At 38.8% G+C, this 19410-nt stretch overlaps 2 protein-coding genes across 7 annotated transcripts; both read right to left on the reverse strand.

Annotated features, from left to right (window-relative positions):
- Window positions 1-2945: 2945 nt before the first annotated feature.
- On the reverse strand, window positions 2946-7840 carry LOC122661643 (protein starmaker). Of its 6 annotated transcripts, none has more exons than XM_043857105.1 (4): window positions 7342-7840; window positions 5869-6399; window positions 3749-5775; window positions 3648-3666 (listed from the first exon to the last, which is right to left on the reverse strand). In XM_043857105.1, exons 1-3 carry the CDS (start codon window positions 7683-7685, stop codon window positions 3786-3788), a joined length of 2865 nt encoding a protein of 954 aa, XP_043713040.1. In that variant the 5' UTR covers window positions 7686-7840; the 3' UTR covers window positions 3648-3666; window positions 3749-3785. The 6 variants fall into 6 exon arrangements, with proteins under 6 accessions (XP_043713038.1, XP_043713040.1, XP_043713041.1 ...); XM_043857106.1 differs by having other exon boundaries at window positions 3749-5715; window positions 5809-6399; XM_043857107.1 differs by having other exon boundaries at window positions 3749-4297; window positions 4454-6399.
- Window positions 7841-15032: 7192 nt separating this feature from the next.
- On the reverse strand, window positions 15033-15347 carry LOC122663367 (probable calcium-binding protein CML18). Its single transcript, XM_043859044.1, has one exon. The coding sequence runs from the start codon at window positions 15345-15347 to the stop codon at window positions 15033-15035; it is 315 nt and encodes a 104-aa protein (XP_043714979.1).
- Window positions 15348-19410: the final 4063 nt, after the last annotated feature.

Raw genomic sequence — 19410 nt, forward strand, 5'->3', positions numbered from 1 at the left:
GTTCTAACTGAGCCACAAATGTCCACATGTTATCAATCAAACCGAGGTTTGTTTCCTTTCATGCTTAGTACTTAGTACATATGCACAGGTTAATTGATCCACCCATTACTCTGTCTTACTGTATAAAGATACAAGGTGCATGCGATCTTTTTGGTGTCACAGTATGGAAGCAATCACAATGCATGCTCCGTTTTATTAAACATTAATGGTAACATTTATTTGAAGATGTGGATCACCTCTTCTTTGCCCACTTGTTCCCCTCAGCTATTTGGTATGGCTAGGAGAACGATTCTTCCCTTTGACTGAGAATGGATGTCTTTTGTTGGGAAATCTTCTTGTGATAAGACACAAATTAACTTTTGGGGCTACTGTCTCTCACATTTGTTTTTTTTGGATGAAATACTCTCTCACATGTGGTTTGAGCACAACTTGTGAAGGTGGACCTCTAAATTTAGGTCCTTTCAACAAATTTGAAACTTCAGTATGTTTGAAGTCAAATCAAAGATCTTTGGATCCTCGGTTAATTTTCTGATTCCACCAGAAATAGGTGTATTGTAAATTCTTGGAGCTTCACTTCTATTTTACAGACCCAAGCCTCTTCCTCAACTCCCCCCACCCTCTTTAAAGGCTAGGTTTGTTTTGTTATATATTATCTTTGGAGAAAATTTCCCTGCGTGGGATGTAGGGGTCACGCCCAGACAAAGTGGGTGGTTGGGAAGGGGGGGGGGGGTTTTGGAATGACCGACCTGACTCATGAATGGTGGAAATTCTGCCCCCAATGTGCCAACGTGAGCTCTCATTGGCTATTACACGTGCATGGCCATTGCGCTCCCATGCAGGGAAAGGTCCCCCCCATTATCTTTTCTCCTCTTCTTTGGTAATGAATTTATCATTCATAAAAAAAAAAAAAAAAAAAAAATGACCATAGGTATCACCTAGGGTAGTGTATGACGATCGAGAAGGTTTGAGTAAATAAGAATTGAGAGCTGAATTGATTCAATTGATTTTGATCTGATTTAGTAAGAATTGGCTACCCTAGAGAGCTCATTTGGCTTACAAAAGGAACCTCCATATAATCTTTATTGACCTGAAAAAGGCCTATGATAGAATCCCTAGAGAGCTCATTTGGCATGTCCTAGGGAAGAGAAAGAGCTCCGGTAATTATGTGGATATAATTGAGGACATGTATGAAGGCATGATGACAAGTGTTAGAACTGCAGAGGGCAAAAGTAGTGAATTACCTATTACAATTGGATTACAACAAGGATCAGTTTTAAGTCCTTAATTGTTTGTACTCATCAAGGATGATTTAACTAGACACATCCAAGATGAGGTCCCTTGCTATATGCTTTTTGCTGATGATATTGTTTTGATAGATGAAACAGTAGAAGGGATTCATGCAAAGTTGGAGTTATGGAAATCAAATTTAGAATCACGAGGTTTTAAGTTAAGCAGAACAAACAAAATATATGATGTGTAACTTCAGTCAATCTAAGAGAGATGACGAAGTGGTGAAACTTGAGGAGCGAGAGTTACCACAAAGCGAATGTATTAGATACTTGGGATCAACCATTAACAAAGAGGGTGATCTAGAGGATGATGTTTCCCACAGAATTAAAGTAGGATGACTGAAGTGGAGAGATGTTTCAGGAGTGTTATGTGACAATCGCGTGCCTGGTAAACTTAAGGGGCAATTCTACAGGACAGTTATAAGACCGTCATGACTTATAGGGTGGAATGTTGGACAGTTAATAAGAGTATTATAAATAAGATGAATGTAGCGGAGATGATGATGTTGAGAAGGATGTATGGCAAGACCAGAACAGATAGAGTAAAGAATGATTGTATTAGAACCGAACTAGGAGTTACACCAATCCAGGAGAAGCTCCATGAGAGCTGCTTGAGGCATTATAGTTATGTACAACAGAGACCTATGGATGCACCAATAAAGAAGAGTAACTAGATTCAGTTTGACGGAGCTAAAAGATAAAGGTAGACCTAAACAAACTATTGGAGAAGTGATAAGAAAGGATATGCATGTGATAGGTCTCGATCCTAGTATGACCGCAAACAAAATTGTTTGGAGAACAAAGACCTGTGTAACCAACCCCTTGTAGAGGAATGTTCCTGGGATGTTACTTTGACTACTGTTTGGACTTCTCCCTCTAGTGATTTTCTTTTTTAAATTTACTCCTCTTACTTCTTTTTACTTCTCTTATTCTATTACTATCATAATCTCTATTAAATCATGCAGCCAAACACATTTAGTTGGGATAAGGTTATGATTGTTTGTCAGTTGCGCCCCCAAACCCCGCCCCCTCCCAAAAAAAAAAATCCACTTCTTGGAATTATAGAAATGGGGTATCACGTAATAAAAATTAGGAAACAAAAAAACTACCTAGTCTCGTGGCCCTCTGCCTTGACAGGGGCGAGCGAAATTATCAACCACCCTCCATGAAATCAAATATACCAACTTGAAATCAAGTAATTGGCTGATTTAATCTATGTTTAGTATGCATTCTTGGAATGTATTCTAGGTCGATTTCATCTCACGAATTAGTCTCTCCATCACCATAATAAAGGACGAACTCCCTCAATAGTGTCACTCCCATGACCCATATACCTTACAGAGATCATTTGCACACCACCTGTTAAAGAGCTTGCAGTTTTATTCAGTATTTAACAATAACCGAAACTACATATTATCTTTGATCAATACACTTTCTTAGAATCCAGATATCTCTTACAGTAACCAAACCAAGACATACCTAGAACTAAACACTCATCCACTTTGATAAGTTCTCTGCAGTTTTATAGAAAGGAAAAGAACGCAAAAAAAAAAACAAAAAAACAAAAAAAAACAAACAGAGAGAAGACCACAGCATCCTCCTTCAATCAAATCAGCACTGAATTGTCCACCTTAACCTACCTTTTCTCACTTCCCACAGCTTTTGCCATCCCATCATTCATCACTAAAAGCAACCATTATAAACATAATCAGAAAGGCAACTCAACCACCAGACATGAACAGTGATAATAACAACTGAAAAGTAGTAACAATTATAAGTGGTGATTGCAGCCAAAAGCACAACAGGCACTCTGCCTATATCAAGAAAAACCATACAAATATTACCGAATGATCATAATTTCAGCCCTTCACCATTTTCTCATGACTAGAAAATTCCCAATATTAATATTAAAGCTTAATTAATAATTAGCCAAGGGTAAACTCCAAGACAAGGAAAAGTTCTAGAAGAAAATTATTCATTGGCTCTACCCATGTGTTTCCATCAAAGGATACAGCTCTTTATTGTCTTGTTTATAAATTCTTCTTCCTTGGACTGATTTTTGTTCTAAAAATTAAAACATCTCTTCTAGCAAATACTAAACTATAGAGTAATGTCCCCAAGGTCAATAATCTCACGCTCTAAAGGGTGGGGGGGAATGTTTCAAACACAAATTTGGTAAACACCACTGAGAATGAATTCAACATTTGCACTCAGGCCAGCCAGCGAAGAGTGGAGAAGTACAGTACCACGTACTTCTCATGCCTCTCAAAAAGCTGTACACCATCTATCCAAATGGCTACACATTGTCAGTACAAAAGAGACTGAATCAAAAGTGACTTAGAAGCACCCAAGGGTATCTATCACCTTTACGATTAAACTGTAAAACAAAAGAAAATACTTACTTCCAACCATGCATCAAAACAAAGGGAGCTTTAAAGTAAATTTTTGTGCAAACTTACCATGTCAATTGTTGCAAGGATGAACAAGCTTCTTTCTTCATTGCCGTTTCAGCAGATCATCACTATGGCCATTGCTCTCATACCTACTTCTGTCCCTTGATCGAGGATCATCATCGTACCTTGCCCTCTTGGCATCCTCCTGCCTATCCCTTCCATATCTTCTGTTTCCAATCTCTTCTTCATCTCTTCGATACCTTTTCAGTCCACCTTCTTCTTCATTTCTTCTGTGCTTTCTGCTTCCATGATCATCTTCTTCATCCCTACAATGTCTTCTATTCATATGCTCTTCTTCTTCATCCCTATCATTCCTCCTCCTTCCATGCTCTCTCTCTTCTTCATCTCTTCTGTGTTTTTTGCTCCAATGCTCATTTTCATCTCTGAGATGTCGCCTACTTCCATGCTCATCCTCATCTCTTCCATTCCTCCAGCTTCCATGCTCTTGTTTTTTATCTCTTTCATGCTTTCTGTTTCCATGCTCCTTTTCTTCATCCCTGCGACGTATTCTACTTCCAAGCTCTTCCTCCTCCTCCCTATCATTCCTCTTGTTTCCTCGCTCCTTTTCTTCATCTCTGCGACATATTCTACTTCCACGCTCTTCCTCTTCCCTTTCATTCCTCTTGTCTCCACGCTCCTTTTCTTCATCCCTGCGGCGTATTCTACTTCCATGCTCTTCCTCCTCCTCCCCCCTTTCATTCCACTTGTTTCCACGCTCCTTTTCTTCTTCCTTTCCTTGATTCCTGTTTCCACATTCTTCATTATAACGATCGAGATGTAATCGTCTCTCTTCTGATTTATTGAAACTGGAGTACTCCTCTCTCTTTCTGTCATCTTTGTTCCTGTAAGTTCTATCTGATTCATATTTGGCTTGTCCATCCCTAAGTTGCACCGTATGATTCACTTCTCCTGAACTCTGATTTCTTGATTTCAATACCGGTTGATCATCATGGTAATCATCTTCCAGCTTCCTCTTGCTCCTCATTTCTTGATGCCCATAACCGTCAGTGTCTTTATCTCTCCTTGAATCATAGTTTTTCATTTTCTCCTGTTTCCCCAATCTGTCCAATGTTTCATTCTCCAAATGGAGATTGTCATTGCCATCACTGGAAGGATGAATTCTACTTTTCCTCCTTTCATCACTTCCAATTGTTACAGATCTTAATCTTTTCTCCTCTGCAGCAGATACTTCTACATCTCTTCTGCCTTGGTTAATCATATCATCTTGACACCCTTTCCTGCCCACCTCCTCACTGGACTTCTTCCTGCATCTCTCAAGACTGGAATCACTACAGCTGCTGTCTGAATCACTGTCACCACTGCTGCTGTAAGAGTCGCTACAACTACTACTGTCCTCACTGTCTTTAGTTGGAGATTTTTCCTTTCTTTTTCTATCACTTTGTCTTCCCACCGGCCTTGTTGCATTTTTCATGCCAGTATTGTCATCAATATCATTTCTTCTGTTTCTGATATATTTTTCTATTTTCCTTTCCCCATCATCATCAGATTCATCATCCACACTGTACCTTTGGCTGCTGGTACCATGCCTTTTTTGGCCAGTTCTGAAAGCTTTCCGTTTATCTTCTGAGCCATCTCTGCTGGCCTCATGATTTCTACTGCCACTATGATCCCTCTTTTTCTCAACATTTTTTTCCCCATCTCTGCTTCCCCTACCAGAATCAGTTTCATCCTCAGAATCATGTCTTCTATTCATTTTTGAGAGATCCTTCCTCCTTTGTTTTCTATCATTTCTGAAGTCATCAGAACCAGAATCATCATCTGAGTCCTGCTTCCATTGAGTTCTTCTATTTTGCTTCTCCTTTATGGCATTTCTTCCCCTAACATCATCACTGTCCGGATCAGATTCATCACTGTCATGTCTTCTGTGTTTCTTGTGCTTAATTAAATGTTTATGGTCATTCTTCCTGCTCCTGCTATCAGAATCACTTTCAGTGTCACTCTCTCTATCATGCCTTCTGCTTTTCTTTTGCTTTGATGAATGTTTTCTCTCATTCTTCCTGCTACTGATATCAATATCACTTTCAGCACCACTCTCTCTATCATGCCTTCTGCTTTTCTTGTGTTCAATTGAATGCTTTTGCCTGTTCTTCCCACTACTGGTATTAGAATCACTTTTAGGCTCACCTCCCTTGCTACCTTTCTGATGTTGGCGTTCTATCCCTTTCCCATGTTTTTCCCTGCTTTCTGAAGCAGAAGAATCACTGTCATAAACTCTTCTTTTGCCGTCACGTTTCTCTCTAGTCATCAACTCATCCAATTGATCTCCCCCTCTTTCATGCTTTCTATTTCCATGCAGTTTTTCATCCTTCTTTGGGGCATCATTGTCAGCTTTAGAATCTTCTACTAGTGCCATCTCCCTTCCATTTCTGTATTTATCCCGCTGATTTATTGCATATTCCCCTTCTTCTTGTTCCTTGTGATCCTCCTTTGGACCAGTTTTTTGGTTTTCTTTTGGAGGGGTCTCCTCATTGCTCTCATCATCACTCCCTTCAGTCTCCGATCCAAGTTCTTTTTTCAGTTTTTGCTCTTGAAGTTCAGAACTGTCACCACCCATTTTTATACCAAGGGCAGCCCTAAGAGTCTCCATCTGCCTTTCCTTTCTAGCAGCAATTTGGTGGGTCTGTGTATCTGAAACCCTACAAAATCCGTTCAACCATAAGATACAAAAAATGGGTAACAGCAAGAACATTGAAATTCTACTTGCATGCATCAAAACACAAAAAGAATTTTATAGGCTTCATCCTTGAAGTCAATTTTATTGAAGTTAACCCCTGAACATTAGCAGACAGGATAGGGTCCATGTGATAGAAGACCGCACACCCGTCTTACTGGTCAAATTTCAACTCCACCCAAGTAGGATAAGTCATCAAAAGCTAGTATAAAGTGACCATAGATTTACAAAAATGCTACCAGATTCTACTTTAGCACTAACAGTTACGTAAACTTTGGACTAAGTTTCGAGTCACTTCCCTTACTCATTTGGGAGTCAAACTTGACCAGTGAAATGGATGCAACGTCGACTATAACACTAACACTGTAGTTTGCTACATCAGAATTTTTGAAACTTCCCAGAACAAATAAGCATAGAAGAAAATCAAGGAATAAACATGCCAATTTTAAACACTAGATAAAATTATAGTGAGGGGCTGCAAAGATGAAAAGGAACGTGAATTATGGACATATACAAGGCCCACTAAAAAAAGTGTGTTTTTCTTATAGCTCCAGAAATAGATGCTTCATTTGAGAAGGCGAGAGGTAGCTTTAGCTTACTTATTATTTCTTACTTAGAATGTTAAGCCCCAATACTGACTCTATAGGAGACAAACAGAATGCATAGTTAATAACGTGAATAACAGGTCATTCATGTCACTTAAAACTGAACAATGAAATAAGAGGATTCGACCACCATATACAACAAGAGGAAAAATGATCCCCAACAAAAAAAATCTCACTTCAAAATCAGAAGACCATCCTTCTAAAATTCTGTTCAAGGAGAATCTTAAAGCAACACAGACACAATAGAGTTTGTTTAACAGAGAACGGGAAATTAGAAAATATACAAAGGATAGAAATCATACTTTTTCTCACTCATCAAGCCATCTCCCGCACCACTTTCCTCGGAGGTTGCAGCAGCTTCCAAGGTCTTCCTTGCTTCTTCGAGCTTCTCCTGGATCTCATCATCTGTGTATCCTTGGTCAATCAGTTTGTCTTCCAGCACCACAAGCTTCAGCTGAATCTGCCGCTTTCTGTCATGCTCTAGGATCTCCCTGTTAGCCTTCTTCACACCTGCGGTACCCTGATCTCCCTCGAATCCCTTAGTTTCCACCCTGGCGTTCCTTGGCTTCACGAAAAATTTGTTGGTCTGGATATATCCATTTGTACCTGACCCCCTTGGGGTCTGCAATCCAATGCCGTTGTACATCGCTCACTGGAATTAGAAAAGACAATTGATGATAATAGATCCCACGGAACAAACACAGAATATATCTAATCGTAAGAGACACTACGAAGCAGGAGAAGTGCTTTATAATTGCAAACTAGAGGCAACCTCAAAAACCTTCGAAGAAAACAGATCCCATACCCACCCTGATCGGACCGGAATCGTTCAGAAACTGTATCTACTGAATCTAGCAGAAAAGAGAATAGAAACCATAGAAGAAGCTGAGCAGATCAATCGAGTAATGCTATGAAAAAAAAAAAAAAAAAAAAGAAAGAGCAAAAAAACGAGATCTATGTTATTTCCAGAACCACCGCCAGGTCAAGAAAGTACAGGTCGATTAGAAAATAGACGGAGCTAAAACCCCGAGATCTCCAGGCGAGGGGCAAACTCGGGAAAAACAGAGAGAAGAAAACCAAGAAACTCTAACAACAGGAAAAGACGGTCACAACTAAACAGATTAATAGATTTAAACTAGGCAAAGCAAAACAAAAGCAAGAGCAGCAAGAAAGAAGATGCGGGATAAAAAAACAAAGGAAAGACGAGGAGAAAAGAAGATCCAAGTTATTTTATAAATCCTGAAATACCGTCAGATCTTGAAACCAAACCCTATAAATGAAAGAACAACATGATGATAGATCTAAACAAAAAGCAAAACAAAACAAAAGATTATGATGACAAGGGAGAAAGGAAGACAAAGCAAAAATGATTGAAGAAATAGAGCCAAGAAGACAAGGGAGAAAATGAAGATCCGAGTTCTAAGAAAGAACCTGGAATACCGTCGAATCCTGAAAGCACCAGGTAAATCGCAGGCCGGAGTGAATCACCAAGCTTCAGTGGAGGGCCAAACGTAGGTTGAAGATGACACTCAGTATTGCCCTAAATCTATAGAATTTTGCTCAAATATCTGTTCGAACTCTTAGCCATCGCCGACCGCTGCTGGAGGAAATCGGGATTTTTGGGGTGGGTTTCGATTTTCCTTTAAAAAGCAACGTAATTTAAGATTCATAGGGAGAGGTTCCTACAACGGCAGTGTAAGAAAGAATCTACACACTATAACCAATGAGATTTTTTGAAAATTGTATCATATGGTGGATAATTAGGATTGCAATAGAGTCGGGTTGGGCTGGGCCTTCTAAAACCCCGGCCAACCCTGAGTCTCTTTAGTTGAGCCCAGCCTAACCTGACTCTGACTTAAGGCCAGAAAAATCCAACTTTGACTGCGTTCAAGGTCGAGTTGGACATAGAAGATTGGCCTAGCTACCCATGGTTTCTAATCTTCAAGCCAATCCATGGTAATGATCCCTATAACATTTCCCTTTCCTCTTTCTGGTAAGCAACCTTCTATGTCTTTTGCAAGTAAGACATCGCCCAAAGAGGCTTGCTGGCCTTCTCAAAGGGATTTTAAGGTTTCTAGTTCTCAGCCATCTTAAAGTTTTCGGTTCAAAGAATGTCTACGACTTATCCATGAGTAGCTAGGCTTAGTCTAATGGCTTCTTTGTGGGTCGTTGGCCTAGGCTTCTTATGATTGCTTTGAAAGATTTTTTAACCTCTACGAAGTTTCCATTGGGTACTCAGGGTCACCAATCTATGCTTATTACTGATTATGGGTCTTTCACAATTGACATCCGATGTGGGATTATTTTTTCACTTTATTTAAAAAAAAAAAATAAAACTCTTTAGATTTTCAAAATTTAGTATGTAAATTCAATGGTCATATGTATTATCTTCGTATTTGAAATAAAAACGTTTTTGGGAACTTACAACAAATGAAGTCTAGTCTTTTTTGTTCAATACCATTATCTTAAGAGTAAATTACTCCCCCCTCCCCTTGATTATGCTCTAATGACAAACCCCTCCCCTGGGTATTGAGTAATGACTCTCCCCTCCCCTGTATTAACAAGATTCTATCAACCGTACCCATTTCGTTAAAAAGGACTGTTAAGTGATAGGAAAAGACTATATTACCCCTTCCTTCTTCTTCTTCTGAATCTTCTTCTTCCTCCTCCTCCTACAATTCCTTTCCTGCAACTCTGCCCCCACCCTGCCGCCAACGCAACCCCTCTCACCGTGCCCACTGATGCTCTCTCCTTGCCCTTTCCCTGCCGCACTGACGCAAAGGGTCTCCATGGTGAGGAAATGATAACTCAGACACACACAGCATATCACCACGCAACAGAATAATTCCAGACCGAAGTCCAGTAAGAATTCAGATGTTCAAACTGTCATATGGTCAAGGTTCAATTCCAGGTGAGAGATCCCCACTACTAGTCCTCTCAAATAGAACAGTTATAATGTCGGAACAACCAACAACAAAGGAATCGGAGGAGACTGAAACTAGATCTGGCAGTAGAATGAAGAACCAAACCTGAAATTTGAATGAAACTTCCCGATTCCAGTAGGATCTCGAACAGAGCTTTAGAAGAAAGGGATCGCCCACTGCTAGATAATAAAGTCCCAAAACTTGAGATTAAAAGAAGGAAACTGTAGGGAGATCGATGCCTCTCTTGCTGTACCAGCACTAGCGCCAGAACAGAATAGAGATGATACGAGGTAAAGGAAGGAGGAGGAAAAGAAAGAAAAGGAAGAAGGAACAAAAAGAGAAAAGGGAGATTAGAAGGCTTACTGGGGGGGGGGGGAAAGGAGGAAGCTAGGGAAGATACCAACAGTCCCACAGTCCACACGCTGTTCAACGAGGCAACACTCAACTCTCTGAGGTTTAACTCAAAACTCAATATTCAATTCAAAACAGGGAGATTTAAGAAAACAGGTTGGAATTAGGATTCCATGAAATCAGTAGAAAGATCTGGTTTTGAAAACAACGATAAATTAAGATTCCAAACTGATACCTAGATTTGAAAACATAATTAAAAAATTAGATTCTAAGATTGAGAAATTTAGAATTCCTACTTGAAGAAGCATTCTTGGAAAACAGTAAAAATATTGGGTTTTGATGATTGATTTTGAAAACAGAGTTGAAATCTAAAATTATAGAACAAGAAACACAACCAATAGATTAATAACTGTGAAGAAAAAATTAGGAAGTTATGCGCAGGATAGAGAGATTATGATCTGACCTGAGTACTGAGAAGAAAAGATAAGAAGAACGAGAAACAGTGAAAAAAGGATATGATCAAGAATCACCACCTTATCTGAAAGGCTGCCATAACCTCCAGTACCCAACCTTGAAAGCACCAACTGTTCAACCAAAAACAAAAAAAATACCAACCATTCTCTAATATTGGATGGCTTTCTTGCTCTGCGGTGGATGCGACAATGGTTATGGACGTTGTGAGGGTGGCGGGGGTGGTGGTGACCATTACTCACACTAGAGAAACGGTCTAGAGATGTTTTTAGGGTTTTGATATGGTTAGGGGTATTATTGGAATATCACAAAAATAAGGGTATTTTGGGGTTTAAATGAATATTTTTAAGGTGATGTCATCACTTAACAGCCATTTTTAACAGAATGGGTATGGTTGATAGAATCTTGTTAATATAGGGGAGGGGAGAGTCATTACTCAATACCCAGGGGAGGGGTTTGTCATTAGAGCATAATCGAGGGGAGGGGGGAGTAATTTACTCTTATCTTAAATATATTGTATAAGACCACTACTGAATCATTTGAAATAGTTTGAATATTTTGACAAAAGCCTCCAAATGCATAGGTAAAGAGGAATGGTGAGGTGCATTTAGGGGACTAGAAGAACTAGGGATGGATCAAAAGGACCTAGGAAGAAGTGGTGAGAAAAGATGCGGATTGCATCAAGGTAAAAATGAATATGACTTCGAGCAAAGTTGAATGGTGAAACAAGACTCATGTAGGGTACCCCTTGCTTAAGTTGAGAATTGCTCATCAAGAAAAACTAGCGCGGCTAGCCTAGACTCATGTAGGATACCCCTTTAGATTAATAGGAAACACAGGTTGTTCTTTTGAACATCCAAATGGTCCAAATTAAGATTGTACTGTGATTATAAAAATAATTTAAAAAAAAATTATTACTAATTTACTTTATATTGAATGACATTGATTTCTTGGAAGGAATGGTATTTTTGTATAATTTGATCAGGAATGCAGCTTAAGCCTATCAAGTATATATGGAGCTGCTCCAGTTGCTAGCTAGCTGTGACATTAAACAATGATGGCCTGGTTGAGGTAAACATTGATGATCATGAAGAGTTTACAGTATCCAAACCTACCTGTAAAACTTTTGATTCTTCTCCTAATCTGTTTTGGGTTCTATTCCTGAGAATCTGGTTTTCTACGAGATATCTGAATCCTAATCTTAGATTACCTAGAAAACCCATTCATGCATGGGTTGTAAAATATCATAGGAATTAATCTGATGGATAGATGAGCTTGCATAGACAAATCCTAGTTAGTACCACTAGGAAAACTAGAAGCAACACTAATTCAGCTCTTCAAACTCAACAAAACAACTCAGAATTCACTAGAATAGAGTGTGAAGGGGTCAGAAGAGGAAGAGGAGGACGAGGACTAGGAGAGAGAGAGAGAGAGAGAGATAGCTAGTGATCAGCAGAGAGGGAAGGAGGCTGGAAGTGGAATAAGGAAGTCAAGGGTAAAAATGTGTAAAAAAAGATGGGTGGTGAAGATGGGGCATTGTTTTTGGGTAGTTTTGTAATATCCAGCATGATATCCATCATTTGAGTCTCCAACAATTATTTCAATAATTACATATCTGATTTGACTTATGGACGAATATGCAAGCATACGTTTCATGCTTGTTTGAGTAATAGCAATGAGATTCCCCAATATCATGCTAAGAATTGAATAGCTAGCATTTCCAAAAGAAGATGTCATTTGTTTGATGATAAATAAAACGGAATATAAAAAATTCGAGTGGCTGATGCTGAAGCAGCTACTTTCGAAATAATAGAAAGAAAGGCCATGACTGGAGTGGGAGAGTAAGAATCGAAAAGAGGATTCCTCACTTCTTTCTGTCAGAAAGGGAGAGAAAGAATGATCATTGTCAATCTCAAAAATCTCGTTTTCAATATCCAAATATGTAGAATAATTGTTCACATTACATCTTTGTTTTGGATTATTTAAGGAAAAAAAAAATTGTGTGACTAATTTAGTAAACTCAAACCCAATCTTTAGTAATCTCGTAATTCTTTCTTTTTTTTTAAAAAAAAAATAACAATTTAAAAAAAAAAAAAAATCAATGTGAGAGGGTGTAGAGTACCATCCTTGCTTAGAGAGTCCTCCCTCATTTATGTCTACTTTTTTCAATTAAGTTTCATTAGTTTGGATCATGGTCTATCTTGTGGTTCCAGATCTTACAAACCTCTAAAATCTTCAATACAAATCTGAACTAACAATGGAATACAGGTTAACGGTTCCTAAATGTGCATGGTAGGAAACCAAGCCACTCCCACAAGCCGATTATTCACTTCCCATGTGGTTGTTAGTTCGATACAATGGTTAGTGTTTCTTCTCTCAGTAATTTGTAACAGTAAGGTTGCTCCATTGCGACGTATTGGTTGCGGGTTCGAATCGGGAAACAGTCTCTCTATAAAGTGGAGGAGGGGGGGGGGGGGTAAAGCTGATTGCATTATGATTCTATTTAGACCCCCAATATACAATGGCGGGAATGTCGTGCATTGGGATTAAGAGAGCATATTCTAGATAACTCGCATGTTAAATTTCAGAGTCTTAATCAATCAAATACCTTCTTGTGTATTTGAATACATCCTCAACATGTTTGTCCATGCAAGGTGACAACAAAAAGGTTTTGTTTTTGTAAGCATGAGGGACAGTGAGTGGGGTGGGATAAAGTGAAAAAGAATGGTATTTAAACCAGTCCAGGTCTTTTTTTTCATGGGTGATGAGCAGGGTCAGTTTTATGCATCTCCCGGCAGAAAGACCCAGCTCTCAGATGTATCTATTTCAGCAGAACAAGTAGTTAGAGATGCAGTTCCATCAGATCCGTAAAGATTGAAGGGCCTTTCTCCAGCCTTACAACTAGATTAAAGGAGTTCAACCCGAATAAATTGCTCTGGCTTCGCCATGGAAAAAGAAAACGTCTTGTAATAATTTTCGTAATGATTTTCAAACCATCCTATGCTTGGCCAAGGACCCTTTCATGCATTATGCTAGATATCATGCCAAATCTTTTGTAGCTTCAAGGGGGACTCCTCTTATGATGAATAAATGGAAATATTACTTCAACCAGGAAGCCTCCAGTAAGGCTGAAACTTGAAACGTGAGTTGAGGGGTCTACCGTTATTCAGAAAATTCAGGACTCTTTCATCGGTTTGCCACATGGCAGTTGTTGGCCTTTAAAATGAATATGTATTAAGAAGTGGGCTGCTCTGAAATACAAAGGGGAGTTTGTGCTATTTAAAAGCTAAGCACATACAACTAACACAATTGAAAGCAAGTCAAGAAATTCAAGCGGAAAAGGATCGTGTCTAGCCGTGGTGGGAGCTGGACCGTCCAGCCCTTGCCTCGACTGGATAGGAGCCAGGTCTAGCACATAACAGTTCGCCTCCATAGCAATCTCAGAAGGATTTTCGTATAAAAAAAAAAAATAAAAAAAAATCCCAAAGGCCCCTTTTGGTTGCAAGGAGAATTAAAAGAAAGAGAAGGAAAACTTTTCAACCCTAAAATAGAAATTTTTGTAATCATTATCCCATGTGATTTAATAAACTACTTAAATTTCTTACCATATTTAGTAAGAATACATTTTACATGTAATATTTATTTTACATTTTAAATCAAAGGGAATTGGATGCAAAGTAAAGTGAAATTTAATAACCAAATATGGATTGATTTGGAGTTAAGTGAAATTGTCACATGAGATAATGATTACAAAAATTTTTTTTTTAAGTATGAAAATTTCACTTCCCTTCCCTTTAATTCCCCTGGCAACTAAACGGAGCCAGAAGGATTTGATTGTGTGTTCCTAAAGTATGACAACAAATTTGTGATGTTTCATCCACAAAGAGAAATTTCAAGTTTTCTAAATTTGCCTCGAAACATTATGGAGGACATAGTTCAAGTTTATGAGTGTTTTGAAACTTATATTTTCAAGTATATTTCAAGAGAGAATAACTGCTTGGCTGAATTTCTGACAGGAGGGTCTTACCGTATACGATGGCCGAACCATGATTTTTTGATTTATGAAACCTTAGACCCAAGAGCTTTCGCGTTATCTAAATAAAGTGTTATTACAAAAAAAAAAAAAATAGACAGTTCAACTCCTCACACTTCACTGTAAGTACATGGTAATTGCCATAAGTACTACATAATTACAACATGTTTATTTCCGAGAGAGAGAGAGAGAGCGAGAGAGAGCGAGAAGCTGGCTAGTAAGGTGTTATCTTCACACCCAAGTGCTTTTCTGCAAAGGTAACGAGGTTTTGGATCTCGTCATCGTCAATGAAGCCATTAGCATCAGCATCAGCATCAGCAGAGCGTAGGGCACGTCTGGCTTTCCACCTTTTAAACCGCACACCAACACTACGTAGGGCTTGACGGAGCTCCTCTTTGCTTATACGACCATCTCCATCGGCGTCGAACCGCTTCAACCACTGCTTGAATTCCTCCATGCTCATCTCACGCTTCCCATCTTTGGGGATATGTTGCGTCTTAGGCAACCAACCATAGCAGTCGATGGCCATTTCCAAACACGTACAACACCTTGCTAGCTAGCGTACTTAACAGGTGGAGATCTGAGATCGAGCAGAGCACTACTCAACTCAACTCAACTCTATCTTCATTACTTCGCCTCTACCTCGATAGGCTATATATGCTTTCGAGTCATCATAATAGTTCATATTCTTTTCTTTTTTTTTGTCACTAAAAAATTATTGAACGAGGAGGGATGACTTGCTTTCTTCGTGCTTTTATAATGGAATAAGAATCATATTTAACTTCCTGTTTTTAGTATATGTTAGCTGTTTATTATGCAAAAACCAATGGTTAGTACTTCAATCACCTGCATAACCCCTCATGAGGAATATATATTAACTAATACAGAAAAAAGAGATCGAGATATAAGGAAGCGCACGGGTGCCCGTTAGGAGAACTGATGAGCAAGAGCCATGCGAGCATTGAGAGCACATGCAAGGGCATCAACATAGCTACAATTTGTCATTTTATGTGGAGTACTAATATGATACTTTTGTGTGCTCCTGTGTTTGGGCGCAGGAACCGTGCAACCAGTTAGCATTCCCAAATTTGGTGTTCATCAATAAACAGAAAACCAAGTAAGTGTAAACAAAACCTTCCAATTTTAATACCTAATTATATATATTAGTCCCTCCATTATATAATATCACATAATAGACTATAAAACGTATATTAATTACCGTCAAAACCCTAATCTATCGAAATATTCAATGACAAAAAATTTTGTAATTCTAATTGGACCTTTAAAATATTTTCAAAAATATTTGCAAAAATAAATATTAATAAATAATATTATTTTTTAAGACATTGCAAAACAATTTTATCAAAATGCCATTGGATCCGGATTTTGTGTCCAACCAATCACAAACATTCTCTCAATAATTAGGCCAGAGGATTCCATGTTGGGCTTTTCTTTCGAATACAACTAAACACTATAAAGCCAATACATCGATTCAAAGATAAATAGACGTTAGTACGATAAATTCATAATGCGTAATTGTATCGACAAATACCCCTCAGATCAAGGGACCGATCATACACTACTGATCATAATTTCTTTCCAAATAAACCAACAATAACACACATGTGAAATTTTTGTACGATCCGATTTAATGTACAAATGATATGTACATATATGTACTTGTACCCTGAAATCTCCATTCGTAGGTACACATAGTGCGATGACCTTAAGAACATGGTGTCCAATCCCATCGTGGCTTAGTGGTGAATAGTTTAAGTTTAAACTTAAGGACTATCAATGCCCATAAATAAATCACGTTTAATAATTAAATAAATTAAACAATTTAATTTAATTAAATGATTTGATGGATAAACTTTCAACATCTTTGTAAATAACCGTACCTCTTAGCCGGGCCTTATTACTACAAGGGCAAATTCTAACCAAATTAACCTGGTTACCCGTTACCCTAACTTCTCTTCGATCTTCAAGATAGGACAATAAAATTTAGTTGGATGACCGCTAACACAAGTTTCGGTCAATATTTTTGTAATTACACGATACCTCAGGGAAAATGAGGGAAATTTTGTCAATTTTTCTTTTAATTCTAACACTATTAATCTCAAGTTAATAGGATGAGTGCATTTGTTAATTTTTTACAAAAGCAGAGGGTACATGTAATTTTTCAAAATTGACAAATATTTTTGTAATTACACGATACCTCAGGGGAGGTACGTGAAAATTCCCGTATATATTATTATTAACATGGAAGAATCCAACAAGTAGGAGAAGGCTGTTGAAGGGTCCCACAATTATTGAACCGTTTCTTTTCTAGCCAAAGCCCAGCATTCCCCGTTCTTTGTTCTTCAAATAATTTACTACCCAAAAAAAAATATAAAAACAGTCTCTCTCTCGCGCTCTCTCTCTCGCTAACGGTAACATTTGCTCGGAAAAACCTCAGGCGAGGCCTGGGATCCCGGTGAGCTTCTCGCTCACTTCGAAGGCTGCCAAAGTTTCAGCAGCGGGTACTCCCTCAAGTCTGAGAAGCCTAGGCTGGTAAGTAATCCCCACCAACGAATTTTTCCCCACCGCCCCATCTCTCGACAACCCTGGTCTCTAACCACCCTGCATCCACTCTGTCTACCCCTCTCCGGACTTCGACCCTTCTACTTCTACATCGTCGAAGACTCGACCAATGATCTTCTTCGTGAGGCATTAGAGACCCCTCCATCCATTTATACCCATTATTTAGCAACCCTGATTTAGCCACTCGATCTCTGCTGAGCTCCACTTTGATTTTAGGGAGGCGTTTCTTCTCCGTGTTAACTTTATCCATAGCTGATTAATACACTGAAGCAGAGCCAATAATTTCACTGAAACAGAGAACCCCGACCCTCCTTTTGCTGCGGCCAAAAAAAAAAAAACATCCAATACAATTCGTTTATCTCCGACTCCAACCCGCTTCTCTACACCCGAACCCCAATACCCCAAATTGCCCCAAGTACTGTACTTATCCCCAAGCCTGCCTTTGGTTTTTTGTATTTAATATTTGAAACCTTACCAATAGCACCATTTACCACTGCCTTTGGTTTTTTTTTCTTTTTTGTATTTATCTCCAATAGCACCCATTACCACTGCCTTTGGTTTTTTGTATTTAATATTTGAAACCTTTACTGGTATTGTGGTCCTCTACGACCAGCAACCACCAAGCCTCTTGGGTACACTTGTTGCGATCCTGGTACAATTCATCGGTAAGGCTACACAGTCATCTCTGGTAAGATTGTGCATTTCCGTTTGGGGCATCTAATTCAATTTAGCTTGAGCTCTGTAGACTGCTAAACTCATCACTTACCTGTATTGATTTTTGTTGTTCTCATTTTGCTATTAGGGCTTCTTGTGCCATCTTGATCTATTTGCTTATTGACTTATTTGCACCCCTGCTGCTACGTGTGCTACTGGTTCAATTATTGCCTATGGTCTTTAACTGCTGTTTCCCCTTTACTTCCCCTTTTATTCCTCTAGGCAGGTTAGTACTGGTTTATGGGTTCCCCATTATTATGATATTGTTGTGTCCTTCCTTGTGTATTTTATTACTGTCGTTTTGAGTAGTTTTTGGTACACCTATTTAAAGTGATTGAACCATTTGTTTATTCTTATTCTTATTCCTATCCTTTGGTGCGTCAGGTAGGCAGCCGACACTATATTGTATCAAGCCAATCCCTTTTTGCATGGATCCTATTATGTGATTTTGATTATTTTTATATTTTGAGTATCCTTTACTTTTCCGTTTATCATGTCCTTGAATACTAATCTTGTTGGTAAGCATAGGATTAGATTTGCATCATGGAACATCGGATCTTTGACAGGTAAGAGTTTAGAGCTGATAGATGTTATGCGTAGAAGAAGGATTAATGTTGCATGTATTCAAGAAACAAGATGGAAGGGTCACAAAGCCAAGGCATTAGATGACTTTAAACTATGGTACTTGGGAGACGAAAGAGGGAGAGGTGGAGTGGGCATAATTGTGGACAAAGACCTTAAGAACGAAGTAGTGGATGTTAAAAGAATTGGCGATAGGATCCTATCTATCAAGCTGGTGGTAGTCAACGAGGTCATCAACATAGTTAGCGTGTATGCGCCGCAGGCAGGACTAGATGACAATATTAAATTACAATTTTGGGAACACATGGATGGTTTAGTACAAGAGTTTGGTCAGGGTGAGAAAATTATTATTGGAGGTGACCTTAACGAACATGTGGGTAGAGAACGTAGAGGGTATGAAGAAGTTCATGGAGGGTATGGAGTTGGAGAGAGGAATGAAGAGGGGACATCAGTGCTTGACTTTGCGATAGCATATGATATGTGCATTGCAAATACCTTTTTTAAAAAGAGAGATGAACATTTAATTACCTACAAGAGTGGGCAGCATGCAAGCCAAATAGATTTCTTCCTAACCAGAAGGTCTGACAGATTATTATGTAAGGATTGTAAGGTCATACCGGGAGAGTGCTTAACCACCCAACATAGACTGGTGGTCTTGGAAATGTACCTTGGTACGAGACACCGTAAGAAGGCGAAACAAGTTTGTCCTAAAA

Source organism: Telopea speciosissima, chromosome 5 (genome assembly GCF_018873765.1).
Source record: "Telopea speciosissima isolate NSW1024214 ecotype Mountain lineage chromosome 5, Tspe_v1, whole genome shotgun sequence".
NCBI classification, from domain to species: domain Eukaryota; kingdom Viridiplantae; phylum Streptophyta; class Magnoliopsida; order Proteales; family Proteaceae; genus Telopea; species Telopea speciosissima.

What these genes read in the sequence shown, in the direction of transcription:
- LOC122661643 (XM_043857103.1), bottom strand. Translation starts at nt 7,685, where the DNA reads ATGTACAACGGCATTGGATTGCAGACCCCAAGGGGGTCAGGTACAAAT. An exon ending in GGCTTGATGAGTGAGAAAAA is followed by an intron (nt 6,400 to 7,341) that starts GTATGATTTCTA and finishes CGGATTTTGTAG; the next exon opens with GGTTTCAGATACACAGACCC.
- LOC122663367 (XM_043859044.1), bottom strand. Translation starts at nt 15,347, where the DNA reads ATGGCCATCGACTGCTATGGTTGGTTGCCTAAGACGCAACATATCCCC.